Source organism: Ochlerotatus camptorhynchus, unplaced genomic scaffold (genome assembly GCF_037179485.1).
Source record: "Ochlerotatus camptorhynchus isolate MF236.1 unplaced genomic scaffold, CSIRO-AGI_Acam_v1.1 ptg000361l, whole genome shotgun sequence".
NCBI classification, from domain to species: domain Eukaryota; kingdom Metazoa; phylum Arthropoda; class Insecta; order Diptera; family Culicidae; genus Ochlerotatus; species Ochlerotatus camptorhynchus.
In genome coordinates this window covers 5,596,119-5,619,037 of record NW_027040849.1, presented here as the reverse complement: position 1 = coordinate 5,619,037, position 22,919 = coordinate 5,596,119, and the positions used below count along the sequence as shown (strand labels likewise).

The 22,919-nt window shown below is 40.5% G+C and overlaps 2 protein-coding genes across 11 annotated transcripts in view; both read left to right on the top strand.

Annotated features, from left to right (window-relative positions):
* The first annotated feature begins 2,739 nt into the window (after window positions 1-2,739).
* On the top strand, window positions 2,740-15,387 carry LOC135709582 (uncharacterized). Its single transcript, XM_065231975.1, has 2 exons — window positions 2,740-3,048; window positions 15,253-15,387. Exons 1-2 carry the CDS (start codon window positions 2,740-2,742, stop codon window positions 15,385-15,387), a joined length of 444 nt encoding a protein of 147 aa, XP_065088047.1.
* The window catches only part of msn (serine/threonine-protein kinase msn), a 239,681-nt gene continuing 230,836 nt past the window's right edge, over window positions 14,075-22,919 (top strand). For 9 of the 10 annotated variants that reach the window (XM_065231748.1, XM_065231744.1, XM_065231742.1 and 6 more), the window contains exon 1: window positions 14,075-15,510. In XM_065231748.1, the coding sequence (XP_065087820.1) occupies window positions 15,442-15,510 (69 nt within the window). In that variant the 5' untranslated portion in view covers window positions 14,075-15,441. The remainder of the gene's footprint in view (window positions 15,511-22,919) is intronic. The other variant, XM_065231740.1, reaches the window with a different exon arrangement.

The following is a 22,919-nucleotide window of genomic DNA, read 5'->3' as shown; positions in this document are numbered from 1 at the left end:
CAACAGTCTAACTTCAGGGTTGCCAAACTCATTGCATATTGACACCTTGATTGATACACTTCGGTCTACTTTGGAACGATCGGCACAACGCTTGTTACAACTTTCGGCACTGTTAAAGCTCTTGGCACAGATTAAGGTGTGCAGAGTTGAATACCCCTTGTAAAAGGCTTATCTTTAAGTGAAACGTAAACACGGTGAAAAGTGAAGGGCGACACGTTTAAGGAAATCAAAACAAGGTCGAATTCGACAGTGAGCATGCATAAGGGCGTATTCGCGATGATCGATGATTCTCTTCATCGGTTTTCTCTTTGCATTGCTACAGCTAAGCGAAACAATTTTCTAGAATGTGTTCAATGCAGTGCTCCAGCAAACGCACCGAGAAACGTTAATCCCAGCGAGTTATTAACAAAAGAGAAAATCGACGAAGAGAATCGATCATCGCGTTTACGCCCTTATGCATGCTCACCGCCAGACTGTTGTTTTCATACATGTTAATGGCGCTTTAATGAGGGCTTATTCTTAACGCATTTACGGATTAAATTATAAAAAAAAAAATGACGAATCTTCAAGAGAAAATGGACAAAAGGGGGATTTTACACAAATAAAAATGGATCAATTTTACGATCATAAATTTAATTGCATTAGAAACAGGGTTACTTCCACACACTTGCTATAAAAAAAATGTTTTTCGGAATTATGAAATCATGAAATAGTATAATGGTAATTAGTGCTTGTAAGTTACAAGAAGAGGTCACGAAGTATATGTAAGACACATAAAACCTGTCAAAGTTGCTTTCAGTGCGTCACAATCAGCGATTTAACGACTCGTGAGCGCTCACTCTGAGTGAACGCTCACGAATCATAAGATCGGTAATTGTGACGCTCTCAAAGCGAAATTGACAGGTTTTATGAGTCAAACACATACTTTACTACTTATTCTTGTTACTTACAAGTACAAAATAGCATTATTGCATCTAACGATTGCATAATTCCTAATAATATTTTTTTATAGCAAGTGAGTGGAAGCAACCCTGTAGAAAAATATTGCTAAACCTTCAATTAAAAATTAAATTAATACGTGCAAACTTTCTCAGTTTTTTTTAAATTTGTTTAAATTTAGCTAGTTTTACCATAATCACAATTGATCCGAAAATGTATGCAGTTTTTTGCATGTCCGTTGGTAAAGATGCCTTAAAAAAATCAATGTGCTAGTAATATTTTTTACTATGTATGAGACTTTACTGATGATTAAATATGAAATATATCAACATTAAAATCAATCCTAATTCCGAAAATTATTAAATAATCTAACTCTGATATCTTGAGAAATTCCCTAACTTCGATATCCATAATTTTATGAGATCCGGACGCTATGCGCTTTGAATTTGAAAAGTTTGAACAAACGATTGTAGTATAATTATGTGCCTGTTATGATTAGTGTGTAACCCATTTTCTAGTTTTAAGCCAGATATTGTGTTTTATGTTTGAGTGTGTATTTTCTGTCCAGATTGTGTTCTACGTTTTGACAGTGTATTTCCGTTCTAAAAATTGAAACCACCTTTATGGGTTCATCTAGATCCGTTTTGATTTCATTCTGGTAAAAGCAAGTAAAGCGTGCGGAATAAAATTTTTAACCGTCGAGTACGCGTCGTGGTTTTTTCATCCGGAAATCCTTACAGTAAATCAGAAGTGGGATAGTTCATCCAGGAAGCAGCTGAAAGTTTGCAATTATGAGCCGTATGAATAAGGCAGATTTGATCGAGGGGGACGACTCTATCTACGATGCAGAAAAGATTGTGTTTTGCTGTGGCTAGCTGCACGCACGCTGAGTAGATAGAAGGAAGATTTATGTCGATTTTGAAGATTTCCTGCAAAAAGATGATGAGCGATGCAAGTAGATGCGACAAATGAAAGATGATTTTTCGAAGATTGATTCGCTAGTGTGAGATTTTTTGAGCATCTAGAATTGAGATTTAGATGTGTCGTCCCCCTCGGATTTGATGGAGTGGCTGCGGGAAAACCAAATTGATTTCCCACCTTCAGCAACTGTGCGGCTTCTGCGATCGTTGTACAAAAGCCATATTGGAGCCCAGGGCGGAGCGCCGAAGGACGATTAAGACGACGGCGACGGCGATGGCGATGATTCATCTTCAGGACACGAGGATCCGCTGGATTTGGAGTTGAGAAAGTTGCAGAAACGTAAAATGATCGCCAATTTGCGTCGTGAGCTGGAGGACATCGAACGAACTCAAGGAAAACCACCTACAATTCAGGACGTCATGAATTCCGTTGTGCGGTTTTCTAGAGGTGATACATGCGACGCAAATAGATGGCTTAGTGATTTTGAGTCTGCGTGCGGATCACTGGGTGGTAATGATGGCTTCAAATTCAAATGTATTCGGCGTCTGATGGAACCAGGAACCGAGGCGGAATGGTTTCTCCGGGTTGACAAATCAAAGAACTACACCGAGTTTCGCACTAGCTTCCTGGACAACTTTAGCCATACCTACACAGTGGCTGAGATTGTGGATAGGCTGCGAAAGACGACCTACGACGCTCTCCAGATGTCAGTTGCTGCTTACATACTTAGGATGCAAGAAATTGCCTCCAGAGCGAACATCGATGAGAATCAAACCGTGCAGTTTATCATCGATGGTTTCTAATATCGCAGTGCTTTATCCGGCCAAGGATCTGGCCCATCTGAAGCAGCTTTCACGCCGGTACGTTCAGTTGCGATAAATGTACCCAACAACGACCCTGCCAGCGAGGCAGAAGATGAAGCCTGCTGCATCCAAACCGGACTTGCTGCGTTGTTACAATTGTTCAGGCATCGGTCATTTGTCTGCGGCCTGTAAGGAGCCACGTCGAGCAAAGGGCTCCTGCTTCCGTTGCGGCTCGACTCAACACCAGCTTAAGGAGTGCCCTAAGCCGTCCCCACGTAACAACAGCCAGGTGGCCTTGGCGGATGAATTTCATCAGAATGCCAATGGTGATCGTTCATCCGCTGGCGCTGGCGAGCTGGGAGCTGCTCTTTCGGAGCTGAATATTGTAAGTATTGCTTTCTCAATTGACAGTAACACACACTTATGTAGCACTGTACTTTCTATATTCGACACGGGTAGTCCAATTAGTTTCGTGCGGAGATCAGTGGTCCCACAATCGATGGGTCCGAGAGAAAAGGTGGAGTCAGGATACAAAAGCATAGGTAACTACCCACTATGCACCTACGGAATAATCAGAGCATCTATCTCCTTCCGTGATCGTAAAATTTGCTTAAAGGTACATGTAGTACCAGATAACTAAAGGGTGATACGGTCAAAATTTGGTCAAGGGAAAACGCGTGTAAATCGGTGAAATCGTTTATTTAAAAAATCAAATTAAATTTCTTTTTCAAGTTCAATTAGTATAAAATTCAGGAAAAATATTCAGTTAGGCTTCCGCTTTTCCAAATCCGAATTGCCGGGCCTTACGCTTGACCCCTGCCATCAGATTTTGTACACCCACCTTGTCCACCTTCTTCGCCGCAGAAAGCCAGTTTGCCTTGAACTGCTGCCCGCCCTTAGCAGTTTTTTTGGTCTTCTTTAGGTTCCGCTTGACAATAGCCCAGTATTTCTCAATTGGGCGGAGCTCTGGCGTGTTGGGAGGGTTCTTGTCCTTGGGAACCACCTGCACGTTGTTGGCGGCGTACCACTCCATGGCCTTTTTACCGTAATGGCAAGATGCCAAATCCGGCCAAAACAGTACGGAACAACCGTGTTTCTTCAGGAAAGGCAGCAGACGTTTATTCAAACACTCTTTCACGTAAATTTCTTGGTTGACAGTCCCGGAAGCTATGAAAATGCTGCTTTTCAAGCCACAGGTACAGATGGCTTGCCAAACCAGATATTTCTTTGCGAACTTTGACAGTTTCATGTGCTTGAAAACATCTGCTACCTTTCCCCTTCCTTTTGCCGTATAAAACTCCTGTCCCGGAAGCTGCTTGTAGTCGGCTTTGACGTAGGTTTCGTCGTCCATTACCACGCAGTCAAACTTCGTCAGCATCGTCGTGTACAGCCTCCGGGATCGCGCTTTGGCCGTCGTATTTTGTTTATCATCGCGATTGGGAGTCACTACCTTCTTGTAAGTCGATAGTCCGGCTCGTTTTTTGGCTCGATGCACGGTTGTAGACGATACACCCAGCTTATTTGCGGCATCTCGGAGAGAGAGGTTAGGGTTTCGCTTGAAACTACCGGCAACTCTCTTTGTCGTCTCAGCGGCTTCCGGTTTTCGATTTCCCCCCGATCCAGACTTCCTGGCTGTCGACAAACGTTCCCCAAACACTTTAATTACATTTGTAACGGTTGATTTGGCAACTTTTAGCGATTTTGCCAACTTTGCGTGTGAGTAGCTCGGATTTTCGCGATGCGCGAGCAAAATTTTCATACGCTGCTCTTCTTGCTTGGACGGCATTTTGACAACTGAAGAGTGAATTCCAAAATCAAAATAGGAGCAACATTCTACACACACACACCTTCAAAATGAGGGGTGTTCAGGTTTTTTAAATGCAAAATTGAAAGAAATACGTCAAGTTGATATTGACCAAATTTTGACCGTATCACCCTTTACCTTTGTGTTCCTTTTCCTTTACTTCTGGGTCGGAATTTTTTGAAAGAAGTCGGCATTACCTTGTACGACACAAGATTTATTGATTTAATTGACCTGAAATCGAACATTGAACTTGAAATTGGATCCGACCCAAATCGAATAAAAATTTCTGGAAAAGTACTACATTGTGTGTTTGATTATTCAAATGATGTGCCTATGCGAACCTATTATAACATGTAATCAGTGTGACCATGCACCGGCTTCAGTGATCTCTAATATGCCTAATTTGGTACCTCAGGTTGTTGTTCCGCTTGTTCCGACAATGTCAAAGTAGCTGGCTTCGATTGATTCCGTTCAGTTCAGTTCCGTTCATTCCGATATTTCCGATGTTAATGTGCTAATTAAGTGATTGTGATTATGCGATAAATCCAGAATTGAGTGTTGATAATCGGAGTAAGATTTTGAAAATCATCCAGGAAGACTATCTTGACCTTCAGAATATCCCAATTCAGGAACATAGTTACGAAATGAAGTTGAAGCTTACTTCCGATATCCCAATTAATTTTGCTCCACGGAGACTTTCATATTCCGACAAACTTGCAGTGGATCGTATAGTCGAGGAGTTATTGAGTGAAAACATTATACGGCCTAGTGACTCGCCCTACGCGTTTCCGATTGTTTTAAGAACGAAGAAGTCTGGCGAAAAGCGGATGTGTGTGGACTACCGTGCGTTGAACAAGTTGACTGTACGCGACAGCTACCCAATGCCTTTGATAGATGACTGTCTAGAGCGTGTTGAGGGAAAGAAGTATTTTACCGTGCTGGATCTCAAACCTGGTTTTCATCAGGTTAATGTGGCTAAAGACACCATTCCGTATACGGCTTTCGTGACGCCAAATGGGCAGTATGAATATTTGAAAATGCCGTTTGGATTACGTAACGCTCCGGCAGTGTTTCAGCGATTTATCAATTTCGTCCTGGCACACGCTATGTCTGAAGGCACTTTTTTTGCAACATTCATGTACCTCAGTTTTATCTTCACAGGAAGTTAGTATTGATCCTAACAATCAAATCTGCGAAGGTTTTAAAATATTTCATCTTGGGTTTTTTGAGAAAAAGTGTTTTGAAGTTTACTTAGCTGTTAACAAAGGCGTATACGGACTATTGATTATACAAAACTGTTACGGATCGAAACAAATTCAGCTGAAAATGATTCAAAAAGGATTAAAGTTGTCAAAACACTAAGTTTCAATGATACAGTAAGATTCGCTCTTCGGTACCGTCAGATATCGTAACAATGTCAGAATGTTTAAATTAATAAAATAATAAAACAATGGTTTAGTCTCTAAATTTACTATTATTGAGCCATTCCATTGCAAAACGATATAGTGGTTCTCAGAATTGGGTAGGAAATGGTAGTTTTGATCCTTATCGCAAAATACTTTTTTTATTTTGTCATTAGGGTGACTATTTCAACGTTAGGGTAGTCCAAAAAATCGTTTACTTTTTTTTTCAAAAATGAATTTTTTTTAAAAAATTATTACCTTTGAACAACTAGGCCAATTTCAAAGATCAAAATATCAATTGAAAGGTTATTAAAAGTACTTGTAATGATGAAATATAAAGATATTAAAAAATAGGGATTTTATATTTGAAAACATTGATTGTATTCGTTTATTATGGTTTCCATGGTTTTTAGATAGAGGGTGTTTTTAAATTTTTCTCAAAAAATTTAGGCTTTTTTACACAACATATCGAAAAGTCAGCATGTGTTGTTTTTCATTAGCTGATGATTAAAATTTCATCTTTGAGAAAATGCACGATTGTCAATCAGGCAATGGCGTTTATCAAGCACCTACAATGGCGACCAGCGAATTCAAATTCCGTATGCTGAGTCGCATTTGTGGCAGCCACCATATTGCGTTATTGGGATCATTCTTGGCCGCGTTGTCTTTCCTCATAGCTGATTTGAGGGCGAGCTGGATAGTTTGACGGCCGGTATGTCTCATACATTTAGCCAATTTTAGCGTCTGAAATATAACAAAAGTATAGTTTAAAGTCATGTAAAATATAAAGTTATAAAGATAACTGTTACATACACACTAATCGAGTCAGTACGGTTTTACTGAGTTTTTGAATTGCGGAACTGTTCGGTAAAAGTTTAAAAATCTGTGAAAAATTTATTAATGAGAAAATTTGTTCTGAACATGTACATACTTAGTTATGTTAACCCCATTTAATGATAGAAAATAAAATTGATCGATTTCATTGATTCCTTACGGATAACGGTCATTTGAATTTTTACCGACTTTTTCAGCAATTCAAAAACCCAGTAAAAAAAATACTGACTCCTGTAAAAAAATCTTAGTGTGTACTAACCCTTTTAACACTCAGATTAAGATCTTTCTTAAAGCTGAGTAAATCTTCGTGAGAAATCTTAGATTTTTTTCCTGACTGTTTCAAATTTAAACCCATTGGTCTTCCTGCGACGTTTGAAAAATTAACCTAGGCTAGTTTTTTGCCTGCCAACTATCTAATGCTTTTGGCAACAAAGTGATGCTTACTTTCATCTGCCAATTTGGAGAGATTCTGAAGTTTCCAGTGTTCACTATATTCTCACTATTTTACCTGTTTTATAAGACATGGAGTGGGAGTTGTTCCACCAACGACCCGATGATACAGCTTATAGAAGTTACATTCAAATTCAAATCCCTGTTCATAAGTTTTTTCTTGATTTCGTTGAACTTCGATGAAATTCTTCAAACTTTCATGATTTTCTTTGATGTTCTTGATTTTTTTTTCCTGAAATTCTCAGATATTTTTTAAAATTCATAGTATTTCCCTAATGTTATTAAATTTTCCCTGTGCTTCACAGAACATCCTAAAGTTTGCAAAAATTTCCTCACGTTTAAAGAACTGTTTGCAGAACATCATTGAAATTCATATAATGTTTCTATGGTTCATAGAACTCTCTTGAAGTTCGTAGAACTTACCAGGAGGACATTCAACTCCTATGAAGCTCACAAAATGTCCCTGAAGTTGGCAGATCTGGAGAGCGAAACACACCTTTAAAGTTTGAAGAATTTTCCTGAAGTCTTTCCTGAAGTTCAATGAACTTCTCTGAAAGTTGTTGAATTTTTCTGCTTCTTTGGAGGAACTTATTTAAAGTTTGCCGAACTTTCCTAAAATTCACTACAGTTCCCTATAGTTCGCAAAATTTCCTAGAAAGTCGCTGAACCTTACTGAATGTTTCCTTATTCAAAATATGGGAATTGCAATGAAGCTTTAGCAATTCTGTTGTAATTCAAGGTTAGGACTCACTGGGCAAACATAGCTAACCTCATGTGAGTTTCATTCATGTATTATCGGAAAGACGATTTTCAAACCAATTCGTCATGGGTGCCAGAATTTATTTTCGATCTCGCCATTAAGTCAAACATCTATATTTTTTTTAAATCCAAGCTAATTTAACTTCACCACCTGCTGAGTACGGGACACAAAACTTTCGGATACCTACTATCTCCTTTAGTGAACTCCAGTAAAAATCTTTCAACGATCATCGCTACTAAAGTGGCTTGATTTTTTTTTACAAAGTCGCTTTTTCGAAGCACAACAAGTGCTCTCTATTTTCTTCATGCAGTTTTTTTAAATTTTTTTTCCAGATTTTGTACACGATACCTCCAATAAAAACAAAAACACTCGAAACAGGACGAAAATCAATGCCTACTACGATTACGTGGCTGCCTCAGACTGTCCTGCTCGTTTCTTTCTCTTTTACTCTTATGAGGGAAGAGAGATTTAGAAGTTGTTCTAGCAAAAATATTAATTGCTGTGGTCAAAGTCGACATAATCAATACGGATCTTACTTGAGAGTCAAAGAGAACTATTTAATGCCATTTGGATTAATGCAATCATCATTTGAACCTTGTATAACTGCATTTGTTCAATTCGTAATAGTTTTGTATCGTCAATAGTCCATATATGCCTTCATAATCGACTTTGTAAACTTCAAAACACTTTTTCTCAAAAAACCCAAGATGAAATATTTTAAAACCATCACAGATTTGATTGTTAGGATCAATACTAACATCCTGTCAAGGAAAATCTGAGGTACATGAATGTTGCAAAAAAAGTGCCTTCAGGCATAGCGTGTGGCACCATTCATCAAAGAAGGAACTATCACAGTCTATCTGGACGATATCACAATTGCAACAACTACGATTCAAGAAAATGTTGATGTTTTGCAACAAGTCCTCAGAACATTGGCAGGGTTTAGACTAGAGATCAAGTTTCAGAAGTGCCAATTCTGTTTTACGGAGATCGAGTTATTGGGATTCAATGTGAGTGAACGCGGAATCAGGCCAAACAATGTTCACTTGACTGCAATTGAAAACCAGCCTCTACCATGTGACGCAAAACAATTAAGTAAATGCTTGGGGCTATTTTCCTATTTCCGAAAGATTGTCCCATCATTTTCAACGATTGCCATGCCACTACGTGCTTTGACGAACCCTGGGGTGAAGTTTAAGTTCGATGAGAAATGTAAAGATGCTTTTGAGACCTTACGCAGCAAGCTGATTACTTCTCCTGTACTAGCGCTTTATAATCCAAAGCGAGAAACAGAGCTACATTGTGACGCGAGTAGTGCAGGTTTCGGGGGAATATTGATGCAAAAGCAGGACGATGCGAAGTTCCATCCAATCGGTTATTTCTCCAAGCGAACAACTGCTGCTGAATCACGTTATCACAGCTTTGAGCTCGAGACCTTAGCAATCATCTACTCGCTAAGAAAATTCCGCGTTTATTTGGAAGGCATTCCATTACGCATCATAACAGATTGTAACTCGCTCACGATGACTTTGAACAAGAAGAGTGTTAATGCTAGAATTGGAAGATGGGCTATGGAGTTGGAAAACTATGTAACGGGCTACTCGCCGAAAGGTTCTTTTCCAAGTGTATCAACCTCTCCACTTAAGCGCCAAGCAAGCAAAAGAATCACTTGCATGTGAAGAGGCAAGGTTTGCTCGTGCCCGGTGAGACTCCTCAAGGCGAGTCCTTCAAAATACTACTCCGATTTCCGATCGTACCACAACCAACGCTTCCCAATATGACCCCTAGATAATGTAGTCAACGGGAACCCAAACTAAGTCAACGCACGGACTAAAAAAACTCAATTATCAGACTTTTCTCTTTTGCTCACGACAATCATGGTTGGTTATTCTTTTTTCATACACTTTGTATTCGGTTTTGAAAGGGGTTAGTTAATAGCCATCGGCTCTGCTATACCGACCGTAGTTCAAAATCAACTGTCTAATGACTTCACTTGGTTTGTCCCATTTATTACTATTCTAGAATCTTCTTATCTTCGGTGTAGGTGTGTGTGTGTGTGTTGATGCCTTCTTATTCTATTTATAAGTTACCTGGACTGATCTAACCTGTTATGCTCGGAGGGGCTGCAGCCGTATACTACCTCTCGCTGATGATGCTGTCAGTGGTGCGTGTCTCGGCTATGACGAATTTTCTCCTCGAGACAGCCACCACACGGGTACACGTTTTGATTCGGTTTTTTTAGCGGGCCCGCTTTTCTACTCGCGCGAGTGCTGCTTCGAGGCCAAACATGGGGTGATCCGGCAATTGGCGACCGGTATACAACCCCGGAAGTAGTGGTGACTTCCGATGGCCCGTAAGTGCGCTGGGGAATATCGCTAACCCGCCAACGAGACCAGGTACAAGCTGACGAGTCTTCGGACCTTCCCAGCGATCGCGTGGCATACGCGAACCCCTACACCTACCGCGACGAAACACCTTCGCTTGATATTCGGTCCTTCAAGTGAAAAGAAACGCACCAATTACAATTTTGTTTTTCTAACTTCCAACAGTCGAGTTGTGGATATTTACCTGGACCTCGAGCAGATTATTTCGTGTGTTTCACCTTTTCTCTTTTAAAGACAACTTTAGCCTATTCATATGCTACAACAAATTTTAGGTTAGGCTACATTCAACAAAATTAACAAAGGAACTCACTAGGTTTACAATAGATTTTAGGCACGCGTGGGCCAATAATAACGTTCTCAACCACTATTGTTTTTTTTTTCTAAATTTCCCGATTACTGAAATACAAGATGTTAATTTTTTTACATATTTTTCCTATGGTCGATATCTTATTAAAACTCACTATAACTATTTCGATTGGCTAAAATTCTCACAAACGATAACTTTCCACTAAGTTTTTTTTTCGGGACTACGTCCAACCACTATGCCGATCGAAACGAGAAAGAATGGTAATTGAAGATGGCCTTCTTTGCAAAGTGTTACGCAACGCGGGGATCCCTACTAATACCATTGCTTCAAAAATTTGCATATCATCATTTCATTTTTAAAACATTGGCTATACTATCTGCGATCCAAACGGAGTGGTATGTCTTGCTTCACGATCAGATTCAAATGAGTGTTTCCAATTCTCGCCACTCACAGCGCTACGATGCATAAAAAGTGCTCGAATGCAAACATCACCAAATGTATACAATTGCCTTCCCTTTGCCTTTCTTGTAGCCTGAGAAGTGGAAGATACACACTTCAAGAGAATATATTTACAGATGTTACTATTTTTTTTACGACCATTTTGTAACAATGTTACAACTATCATTACACCATTCAGCATCGCAATGGTAAGCTTATGAACCATGTGGATGCTTTGAGTCGGCTCCCCTCTGCCAGCATTGTAACTTATGATAACTCTGATCAAGTGATTTCTGCAGTCAACTCAGATGATCTCGATTTTCAACTTCAAGTAACGCAGGGCCGTGATAAAGATATTATCGAGCTAAGGGAAAGGTTAGAGAATGGACCCGTTAAGCATTTCACTCTTGAGGATGGATTGGTGTATCGCAGTAGTAGAATTGAAAAACTTCAGTTTTATATACCAAAAGAAATGAAGACACATGTTATACGCAGTGTGCATGAGAAGTTATGCCATATGGGAATAACAAAGACCCACACACAGATTCAGATGCATTATTGGTTTCCGAACATGAAAGCTGAAGTGGAGAAATATGTTAAGAATTGTGTACGTTGTATTGTTCATTCTGATCCTAATTCCGATAGTCGTGCTTTGTATAGTATTCCGAAGAAACCTGTTCCTTTCGATACCATACATATTGATCATTTTGGCCCACTACCTTCAGTTGTATCCAAGAGAAAGCACATTCTGGTAGTAGTTGACGCGTTCACGAAGTTTGTCAAATTGTACCCAGTGAACTCGACCAGTACGAAAGAAGTTTGTGTATGTCTCGATAAGTACTTTGACAGTTATAGTCGACCAAGGAGGATTGTAAGTGATCGCGGGACTTGCTTCACTTCTTTGGTATTCAGTTCATATCTCTTAGAAAATAGTATCGAACATGTGAAAGTAGCTACTGCTTCCGCTCAGGCAAATGGCCAAGTCGAACGAGTCAATCGAATTATCAAGTCGATGTTAGCTAACCTTACAGAACTTGCTCAACATTCGGATTGGTGTACGATGTTGAGGAAAGTTGAATATGCTATAAACAATTCCGTTCACTCGAGTACTGGTAAGACCCCCAGTTTCGATGTGGATGTCCTTTCGGAGTTTCTTGATGATAAGCTGAATTCAGATTCCGTGCGAGATTTAGAATCCCTACGACGTTCCGCTGCAGAATGTATCGAACGTTCTCAGAAACGCAATTCTGAATTGCATGATAAGAAACATAGGCCTCCCAGTGTATTTTCCGAAGGTGATTATGTTGTGATTCGAAATATTGATACTACTATTGGAACCAACAAAAAATTTGTTCCTAAGTTCAAAGGCCCCTATCGCATACATAAAGTTCTTCCGAATGATAGATAAGTTGTCTTAAGTTGTCTGATAGTTATGTTTGATACTGTGCATCATTGAATGTGACAATAAGATTGAGAAGGCAATACATTCTGTTTGTGTTTATGTGTGTTCAATTTCTGTGTTTTATGTGTATCTGTGTTCTCATGATCGAGCCGATCAATAGTGAGGCATGGCCGAGTTGTAGTATAATTATGTGCCTGTTATGATTAGTGTGTAATCCATTTTCTAGTTTTAAGCCAGATATTGTGTTTTATGTTTGAGTGTGTATTTTCTGTCCAGATTGTGTTCTATGTTTTGACAGTGTATTTCCGTTCTAAAAATTGAAACCACCTTTATGGGTTCATCTAGATCCGTTTTGATTTCATTCGTGTAAAAGCAAGTAAAGCGTGCGGAATAAAATGTTTAACCGTTGAGTACGCGTCGTGGTTTTTTCATCCGGAAATCCTTACACGATCATTGCTTGTTGAAAATTAAAAAAGCTTCTAAGGCTCCTCAAATTGAGGTGCCATATGTTTTAATGTAATAAATTTAATCAAATTTAAGGTTTAACCATTAAAATAATAGTACACACTAAGATTATTTTACAGATTTCTGTAAAATTTTACCGAAATCTCAACAGCTGAACGTTCGGTAAACAATTTTACAGTTTTCCTGTAATTATTTACAGATATCTGTGAAAAATTCACATATATTTGTGAAAAATTACAGGAAATCTGCGAAACCGTTTACCGAACGTTCAGCTGTTGAGATTTCAGTAAAATTTTACAGATTTCTGTAAAAATTTCTAAGTGTATAAGCTTGACCAAAATAGGTTAAATTAAAGGTACACGGCGAATGAGAACGACTCAAATTTGAGTTTAGTTCACTCATAATCGCCTCATGTTTTCCCAGGTTTTTCCAGGATTTTCCAGGGAAAAATTCGCGAATTTGAGAAAAGTAAAGATTGGATTCACTCAGTCTATTGGTACTACTCCGAGACTGAATAAAATTTTCGTCAATTTCCTCATTTTCCGGCAGATTTTTAAGGTTTTCCACAGGAAACCATGGGACAAATTTTACTCATCGCTGAGTTCCTGCACTTTTGGCGATTATGAGTGAACTAAACTCAAATTTGAGTCGTTCTCATTCGCCGTGTACCAGTGGAATTGTACAGCAGGAAAACATCATACAGGCGAATCAGCGATTGAATAGCATTTTCGCAAGTTTCATTTACCCGTTGCTTAACTAGTCAGACTCCCTCCATAAACAAATTCAAGCTACGGCAATGTAAGTCAGTAGTCATGTATAAGGTGAATGTGAACTCATCCAGGGCTGGAAAAATCTGTCACTCATCTTCGGAAGGGCCACTGCCGTCGTCCGAAAATTCCAACTAGAATCAACCCCTCGGCTCGCGTCGCGGCTTATACGAACTGTACCGTTATTACGACACTTCACTGACAGTCGTTGCTGCTAGCGGTTTCCATTCGCAAACTGTCATCCGCATCGTGTCGCTCTCACCCACACACTGCTGGCACTCCATTCTTAAAAGGCCTTTCCCATTCAATTCAACTCCCCCTCTCTGTCTGACTCACACTGACGGTGCTGTATGCGGTTCCAGTCCAGTTCGGAACGGCAGCCGTCGTCAGAAAGCAAAGTGCAAACGTCCGAGCAAGAGGTTGAATCTCTCTGCCCGTGCATTTACCGCTTTGTGTAGTAGGGAACAGCTCTACAGTACTTTGGAGGAAGAAAAAAAAAGGTTTTGTATTTTCTACTGTTGGGTGTGATTGGGCGTACGTTTCGATTCGAATTTCCCGTTCGTTGATTGTTGCAAGTTATCGCGCGAGTGGAGTGGCGAATGACGGTCTTTTCGCTGCACGGAAATTGAGGGTGGAAACCTTTTCCTCGACCGACTGTCGGACGGTGAAAAAATCAGTGCTGGAAGATATACCCTGCCGTTTCTCCTCCTACGTTCGTCGCGTCCACGGTTCGATTCCCGTTTCAGGCCGAGTCCGAGAAGGAAAAGAGGAGTGGTTACGGTGGTGTGTGTCATCGCGTTGTTCGCATACAGCGATCGCGGTGGGATTCGTGTGCGACTTAGCGCGCCGTGGATGTGTGCGTGTTGGATTGTGTACTACCCACTTGAATGTGTGCATTTTTTGTATGAGATTTTCTGATTAATCAGAAGGGAAATTTAGCCGTATCGCTGCAAGTTCGGAATCGGAACGTCGTCGACGTCGGTGTGGCAGGAAAATCGGAATAAATTCTCGGCGACGGTCGCCGGTTGCTGGTGCGGATTTAGGTTGTAATTAGAAAATGTTTTTCGTCTTTTCCAGGAGGATTCAGTAGGTTTTGATGCAAGTTTTCGGTAGGAAATAATCGGTTTTCCTGCGGTGAAAAAGTGTATTCACGCTAGTATAGTGTGTTGGTGAATATCAAAGGAGTGTTCTTTTTATTCCCTGTTCGGTCGCTCCCCAAAGTGGGAATAAGAAAAAGAAGAGATAGGTGGCAATTTGGAAAATAATGTTTTCAAACTGCGGAACCGATTGATGTGTGTTCCGGTGTTGTTGGGCGGAGCAGCTCTAGGCAGTGTTGAGGTAGTAAACCTTTTGTGGATTGGATACCGAAGTGGATGGAATCTTGGAGAACCGGAATCGGTGCCGAATGTGATTCCGGGAGTGTGCTGCTGGAATAAGAAGAAGCTGGAGTGCGAATCAAAGTGCTGCTGGTGAATATTCATCCGGAGTGTATTATTCTCTCGGCTCTTAAGTAGGAAGAAAATCAACACACCAGCAGGAAACAAACACATTTAAAATACGTATATACAAACACAGTATAGTCGAGGAAGAACCGTGGTGCGTGATATCGGTTCGGTTCTCGTGGTTTTGGATATCCTACCACCACGACACAACAACCACGGCAACAGCAATCATCATCAGCAGCATCAGCGCCGCCATCAGCAGCAGTAGCAACATCGAGCAGACAAGAACGACGTCGACGACAACGACGACGATTACGTCAAAATGGCGCATCAAATGATGCCCCAGTCGGTGAACTGCTCACTGGACGATATCGATCTGAATGCACTGAAGGTAGGTACTGCGCCCCCGCCCCCCTCTATGATCCTCGGTGATGATCGTTTCCAAGAAAAACCCACCCTGAAGCTTCCTGTCACTCAACGTTGTTTGACGTTTCTCAGAGCAGCTAACAGTAAATTAATGACCTTGAACCTTTTTCCGGATCGAGAATCCGGCCGGTTCAGCCCTTGATGGGCGACACAAAGTCAGCATGTCTGGTTCAGTGGCCTTTCTATCTAGGGGTCCGGTCTAGTCACCGGTCGCACCATTCATTGTAATTGTCATGCTTCGGTGGGCTCTTCACCATACCACCCCTTTCGGTTGGGTTGTGGGTTTTATTGTTTTGATTCTGTTTTTACATTTTCGAGTTCTCGTATGATCGTGGAACCGAATCTAATTGGAATGGAAATTAATGCTGCGGACGCTGTGATGACCGCACGCTCCGAGTCGGATGTTTTTGTTGATTTATGATATTTTTTTCGGGAAGTGTTGAGCTCTTAATTAGTTAGAGCTTCGCCGACTGGGATTCAACCCAGGCCTGCTGGGGTGAGAGATAATCACGCTTACCACTACACCACCGGCGCCGCTTGTTTGAAGTTTTGATGATCTTATTCTATTTCGCATAGTAAACGCAGCTTGTCATAAAATTAAGACATATCAACAGACAAAAATAGGAGAGTTTTCCTTCTTTCAAACATGGGCAGTTCTTTGGAGTTTTGTTGTTCGGCATTCGGCCAAATGCTCCCGGAACCAATTTGACGTTCTCGGTATCAATATTCGACGACTGTGTTAGGGAAACCACATTTTCCCATCACGGAATCTCCACGTTTTCTGATGACAAAATTACGTATTTTCGTCTGGAAAACGCACGAAATTTTTGGTTTATTCAATAGATAATAAAAAAAAAAACTGAAGTTGACTGGAGCTATTTCGTGTTAAAATTTTCCAAGCGCGAGATATGTGTGATCAATTATATAAATTCGAGATTTTTTTGCTTTTTTCTAGCGTCCTAGATAAAACCTTACCTTAATTCGAAGTGTTTCTAGTTAATTGACAAGGTCATGTGGTATTCGGTCATTGCGAGAATTTCTATGTACCACTTCAATACTGTTACGCATTTGACCACAAACGTTTGGTTGTTGTGTACATTATCAAAGATCTTTGGGGATGATGTGGCTGGCAGTAATGCGAGCAAACGTTCAATGTAAATTAACTCTCAAACATCAATAATTTATGGTGGTCCTGAAAAGAATCGTGATGGTTGAGTAATGCTGGGTGTTCAACACAGATGAGGTAGGCGACCTGTATGTTGTATGGAACGAGGGTGACGCGCTTGGCATAGATGGCCCACAGCGACTCACGAAAAGGTGAATGAACGCTCATGTGGGCTGCAGCTCGCTGCTTGCGGACAGCCTTTCATTGTGTGCTGAAGAACAATGTTCAACGCCACGCACTGAAAGCACTGCTACTGCTGCTGCTAATGACGACCGACACACACAGTGAGATTGAATAAGCACCGGATTGGATTCGATTTTGAAATCTGTGTTAGGGAAAGCGCTTTTTACAGGCGCTTCGGTGATCATTTTAATCACCATTGCATCAGTTGGACATTTCTCGAGTAACATTTGAAATGGGTCTATGTCCAAAACTTAAACAAATCGGGTTTTGTTACCATTCTTGAGCACCGCTTGATATCTACTAATCGAGAAAAATCATTAAAAATAGCACGATTTTCGAAATTTTTCAATTCAATAATAGGCCCGCACGCTAAAACGGCCAACCATTCATTTATTTCATTTCATTGATAGGCCAAGTGACGTAGAAGGGGCGATGATTGAAAATTTTCAAACCAAAGCTAGGCCCTACTGCTTGAACTGCCTCAATTTGTTTTGCATTTATTTGGCGTTGCGAAAAGGCTAAGCAAAGGGCGTACCATTTCTGATGACAAGCACAACGGCTTAACAAAAAGGGCCTATCCATTGAAAGATTTATAAAAAGGCTTATTAATTTATGAAATTATATTGTTATCGATTTTCATATAATTTTGAAAGCGGTTGAAAATCTCCTAAATAAAGAAAAAAATATATATAGGGGAATTTACGTATTCTCGTCAATCTAAGCAGCGTCCGAACTTCTATTAGCGATTTCTCAGCGTCACACACATACATGACAGGTTTGTTTGTTGACATTTATCTGCTGCTTGCTGTTCTTCCAATTCCAATCGACAGAATTGATCAAAACGGGTTGAACATGTTTTTACAACGCTCCAAACTTCTCAGGTGAGAGTGACTATTGTCGGCAGTCTCTTTTTCTTCGGCACCCTTTCCATTTGAACTGCGTGTTAACCAGCTGTTCTATTATCGGCAACTCGAAATCAGCCGTATTTTGTAGTATGTATATTTCATTTAAAGAAAAATATGGTATAACAGGAATTCACAGTCGTAAAAATGTAATCAGATTGAAGCTGAAAAGGTAAGGAATCGGCTTAATACATTCAGCGAAGAGTTTTGATGGGAAAATACAGTGAAATAAACGTTTCAATTTCGGTTGCCGAAAACAGTCAATGGGTGCCGAAGCCATAATTTACCCTATATTTTTGAAAGGTTTTCACATATTTTGGATGTTGTATACTGAGATACAGTTACTATTGTTATTGTGAATAATATAAATGCCCAAAATACTTCAATTATCTTAAATATGAATTGAATAGTGGTGGAAAAATTTAAATTTCATTTCTGGTTTGTTTAAGTTTTGGACATGGGCCTAGATTTGTATAATTTTCAATAGTGGCCTATTGATAATTAATAAAGTGTTAATTATAGCAGATTCGTAGAAAAATTTCCAATTGATTGGCTTGTTTAGAATTAAAATCCATCCGCTATTGACAGAGTGATAAGTGGTCAAAACCTGACCACTTTCGTAACGCGGTCGATTTAAGTTTTTTGAAATAGCAATTGTGAAGAGGATTTCAGGATTCGCGAAAAATACACCAAGGGAATCGAACTTGGAGGGAACAATTCCAAAGGAACTCTGCCAAGATCTTCAGGGAAATTCCAAGGATAATTCCAAGCGCATTTCGAAAAGAATTTCTGGGGAATTTGAAGGAGAATTCCAAGCATTTTACAGAAGAATTTAAATGGGACAACTCCAAGATCATTCTGAGCCAAATTTGAAGACAATCCGATGGAAGAATTGCCCCTGCGTTATGTTGTTGGCAGGGAAAGTGCATTACAAGTTTTGCTCACAAAAGCTGATGATAGGCTTTTTTTCAATTGAGGGTCGAGAATACTGGGTGATGTTCTACGGAGAATTCAAGTTAATAAAAAAAATAAAGCTTAAGTGAATTATTAGAAAAAGTTTCAAAAGATTAAGATAGTTTAAGAACGTATTTCAATATTTTTTTGGGGTGTTCTGCAGAGAATTTCTGAACTGTTATTGAAGAATTCTGAAAAGAACTCTCTTCCAAATTATTCTAAAGCAACTGCTTGAGGACATCCTATTCAAAACCCTGTACAGTTTAGAGCGAATTTTCATAGACAAATTGTGATGACTTCGAATACAAGATTGAGGAAATATGCTGCTGTCTTAGTAATGACCCATTTTATCTAGTGATCTATTCGGCTCAATCAGTTTTATGCTAAAATTTAAATGTACTAGGTGGGGTGAATAGTAACCTCCTTGACCGCCAGAATGCGTTGCTACTGCAAAAAAGGTTATAGTGCCTTGTAGTCCGTTCATATTTAGGCAGACATGCCACATTTCAGTGCGATGCTGCCTTAAAGGGTGTCCACGATGAAATTGCCACACTATGAAATCGCTCTAACTTTTTAACCGTTGGGTAGAATTTAATGAAAATTTGGGTGGATTTAGTCCATAGTGCATTATTTACATCCTGCAAGTTTTAAAGTCCTGTGATCAAAACTCGCGGAAATGGAGTCGAAAGAACAGCTCGTGCGTGATAAAATCTTGCGCATTCATCACGAAACAAGGATCTCTCGCATCGTTCCATCGCTAAAACGTTGGGAATCGCGAATTCCACGGTGTCGCGAGTGATTAAGCGGTTCGAGGAACGGTTGACCACCGATCGGAAGCCCAGAAGTGAAGGAAAAAGTATTCCGTACAACACCAAAAATCACAACCGCGTAGTTGGGGCCTTCAACCGAAATCCGAACGCCTCCGTTAGGGATGTGGCTAAGAAGCTGCACCTAAGCCGAAGTTTTGTCCAGAAGGCCAAAACTAAGGCTGGACTTCGAACGTTCAAGGTACAAAAGACCCCTAATCGCAACGAGAAGCAGAACAAGTCCGCCAAAACCCGTGCCAGGAAGTTGTACCTCAACATGCTGACGAAAGTTGAATGCTGCATCATGGACGACGAAACATATGTGAAGGCCGACTTCAAACAGATCCCCGGCAACCTGTTTTTCACGACCAAGGATAAGTTCAGCGTTCCGGAGCATGTCCGCACTCAGAAGATGTCCAAATTTGCGAAGAAATTCCTGGTTTGGCAAGCCATCTGCACGTGCGGGAAGCGGAGTGCACCTTTCGTGACCCAGGACACGATGAACGGACAGGTGTACATAAAAGAGTGCCTCCAGAAGCGGCTGCTTCCTCTCCTGAAGGCCCACAACGTCCCAACAATCTTCTGGCCGGATTTGGCCTCATGCCACTACTCCAAGGACGTGCTGAAGTGGTATGCGGACAATAAGGTCAATTTCGTGCCGAAAATGTTCAACCCTCCCAACACTCCGGAGCTCCGCCCCATCGAGAAGTACTGGGCGATTATGAAGCAGCACCTTCTTAAACGACCTAAGGTAGTGAAGACAGTCGAGGAACTGAAGAAAGTATGGGTTTACATGCAAAAAACGGTTGATTCACAGGTTGTGCAGAATCTTATGGCCGGGGTTAAGGCCAAGGTGCGGGCATTTGCGTATGGACTGTAAATAAAATACGAGTAAAATGGTAAAATGAAGTTTAATAGTTATTTCTCAATCCCTGAAAATTTGATGGCAATCGGATGAAAACTCGAATTTTGCGAATCAATTTTGTGTGCGGCAATTTCATCGTGGACACCCTTTATATTGAATAAAAAAAATCATTCCCAAGGAGGTTACTTTTCACCCCACCTAGTATATCGTTAAACCGGGAAAATTTCGATAAATCTGAGGAAACCAGAGATTTTCTGGTCACCATGATTGCATGTAGAAGATATAGTCTTTGAAGTGGCGCGCGCGTGTGCTCTTGCTCTTGTATAAATAGACCTACTAGCGGGATGATCCATCTTGAGCCTTCATTCAAGTACACGCTGCTTGCTGGGTGTGGCCCCGTCCGTTTACATCGCATAAACCACAAACAAAACTAAAAATGAACCCGTAAATTTGTCACTGTGACAGATTTGCTTCGTTTTTATTGGACGTCTTCGTCGTCGTCGGTGTCGGCGCTGCGTAAGTCCCAAACCTACGACGATGTTTACCAGAAGGAAATATGATTGTTTACACGTTATCACTTCTTTTATTGTTCAAACGAATAACAAAATAAAAAAAAAAACAATACCGTCGAGTTGAAGGGCCTGACTCACCACCGCTGCGCTGACTGGCGAGACAAATTATTCTGTGTACTTGAGAGATTGTACAAACACAAATCTGGTCGATAACGATGCATTCAACTATACGGCATTTTTCAATAAGCGTATTACTACAACACACATGTAAACACATGGATCGGGAAGCACAGCTTCGTCAAAACTAAACTTCGTTAAAACAATAACAAATCGTGAGGTATTCGGTCGCGGTTGAGAGAGCACAATGCGTGAGGAACGAATCGGACCTTCTGAACCCGTCGTTCGTTAGTTGCGTTTAACGACTTTCTCGGCCATTTACCGGATTGAGTAATGTGTCGTCCCCTCTTTCTTCTCCGATGGAGTGCTTAGAAGTGACGGCCCCGTTTTATCACTGCTGTTAACAGGAATATTTGCCTTATCATATTTAAGTCGGTCGGTCAATCGGTGTATGTGGAGGAAAGAAAAACACATTCCATACAGCAGCAGCAGCAGCACGTGGCCCCAGTGCGATCGGAAGGCATGATTCCGTGAAAGTATGAAGATGTATGTTTCAACTGCTGAAGGCGATGGGCAAGCTGTTAGCAGAAAGAAAAAAAACTTAGTCTCGAAACCAAATTGCACGGGTCGGTGGATTACTCGAAAACAATCTTCCGTTTTCAATTCCGCGTCAAAGGATTCGGTTTCAACTAGCTTTGAAGAGGCACAGCGAAATTCACATGACAAATCAAAGACTTCAGCAGAAAATGCAAATTCCGACCTTACTCACCGAATGCGTAATGGCGGATTCAAATGTTTGCCATCGACGTCGTTCCCAGGCAGGTTATTTGCTTTTTATTTGCCGGGAATTTGAATCGATGACGATTTTAGCAACCGGTTGCAGTGGCAGCTGACGCCCGATGATGTGGTAATCTATTTGTGTTGACCATGGGATTCGCGACTGGACTGAGTTGCTTGCGCAGTTTTACGCAGTACAGTACTTATGAGCAATGCTTAGCGTAAAGTTGGAGTTGCTTCATAAAATTCGACACCCATAAAACTCACAACATAGCTTTATATCCAGGAGACCATTCTATTCGTAGTTGCTATTCACTGATCAAAACTAGTGAAATTGTAAAGAGAGCAACGTAACTGCATTTTCGCATATATGAGAATTTGACCCAAAAAGTTGATCAAACTCTAAATAGTTTTTTAACTCTTTATTTGTTGAATATGAACAATTACATTTAATTAAAAAAAAAAAATGCAACAGCCAAAAAATGATCACCAAAATTTCAAATTTCGGATATTTTTGAAACTCTCAGGTAATAAATAAACACATATTAGCAATGTTTTTGCAAAGTTGGTTGATTCAACCTCCTCTCCTAGGCTAAGTGCCCGCGCCTTGGACTTAGCGCTACCCCTTCAAATCCTGTACAACACTTGCGCCATCTTTCTTACACACTTTCATCACTCTTTCTTCAAATCCTTGTCGTTTTTTGAAGACCTTCCCTGTTTTTCGGAGTTTGCCCTTCATAATCGCCCAGAATTTTTCTATTGGCTGAAGTTCTGGCGAGTTTGGCGGAAGGAGGCATCCTTCGACACAAAAAAACATCGTTGGCTTTGTACCACTCCATCACCGGTTTTGCGTAATGGCACGATGCTAGATCCGGCCAAAATAGAGTGTTACCTTCGTGTGACCGGAGCAAGGACGGCAGGCGCTTCTGGAGGTATTCTTTATATAAGTCACTATTTTAAACTTGTTTTAGCGTGAATTTATTTCAAGATTGATTATTCTTTTCGTTGTGACGTTTAATCGTCTTTCTCTATATACAGAATGTCTATTCATTTTCATGGATAAAATTACTTGAGTTTTCCAAGTAAGTAAGTC

Coding starts and splice junctions, on each gene's coding strand:
- LOC135709582 (XM_065231975.1), top strand. CDS start 2,740: ATGTACCCAACAACGACCCTGCCAGCGAGGCAGAAGATGAAGCCTGCT. Junction 3,049..15,252: donor CTCTTTCGGAGCTGAATATT/GTAAGTATTGCT, acceptor ATACAAACACAG/TATAGTCGAGGAAGAACCGT.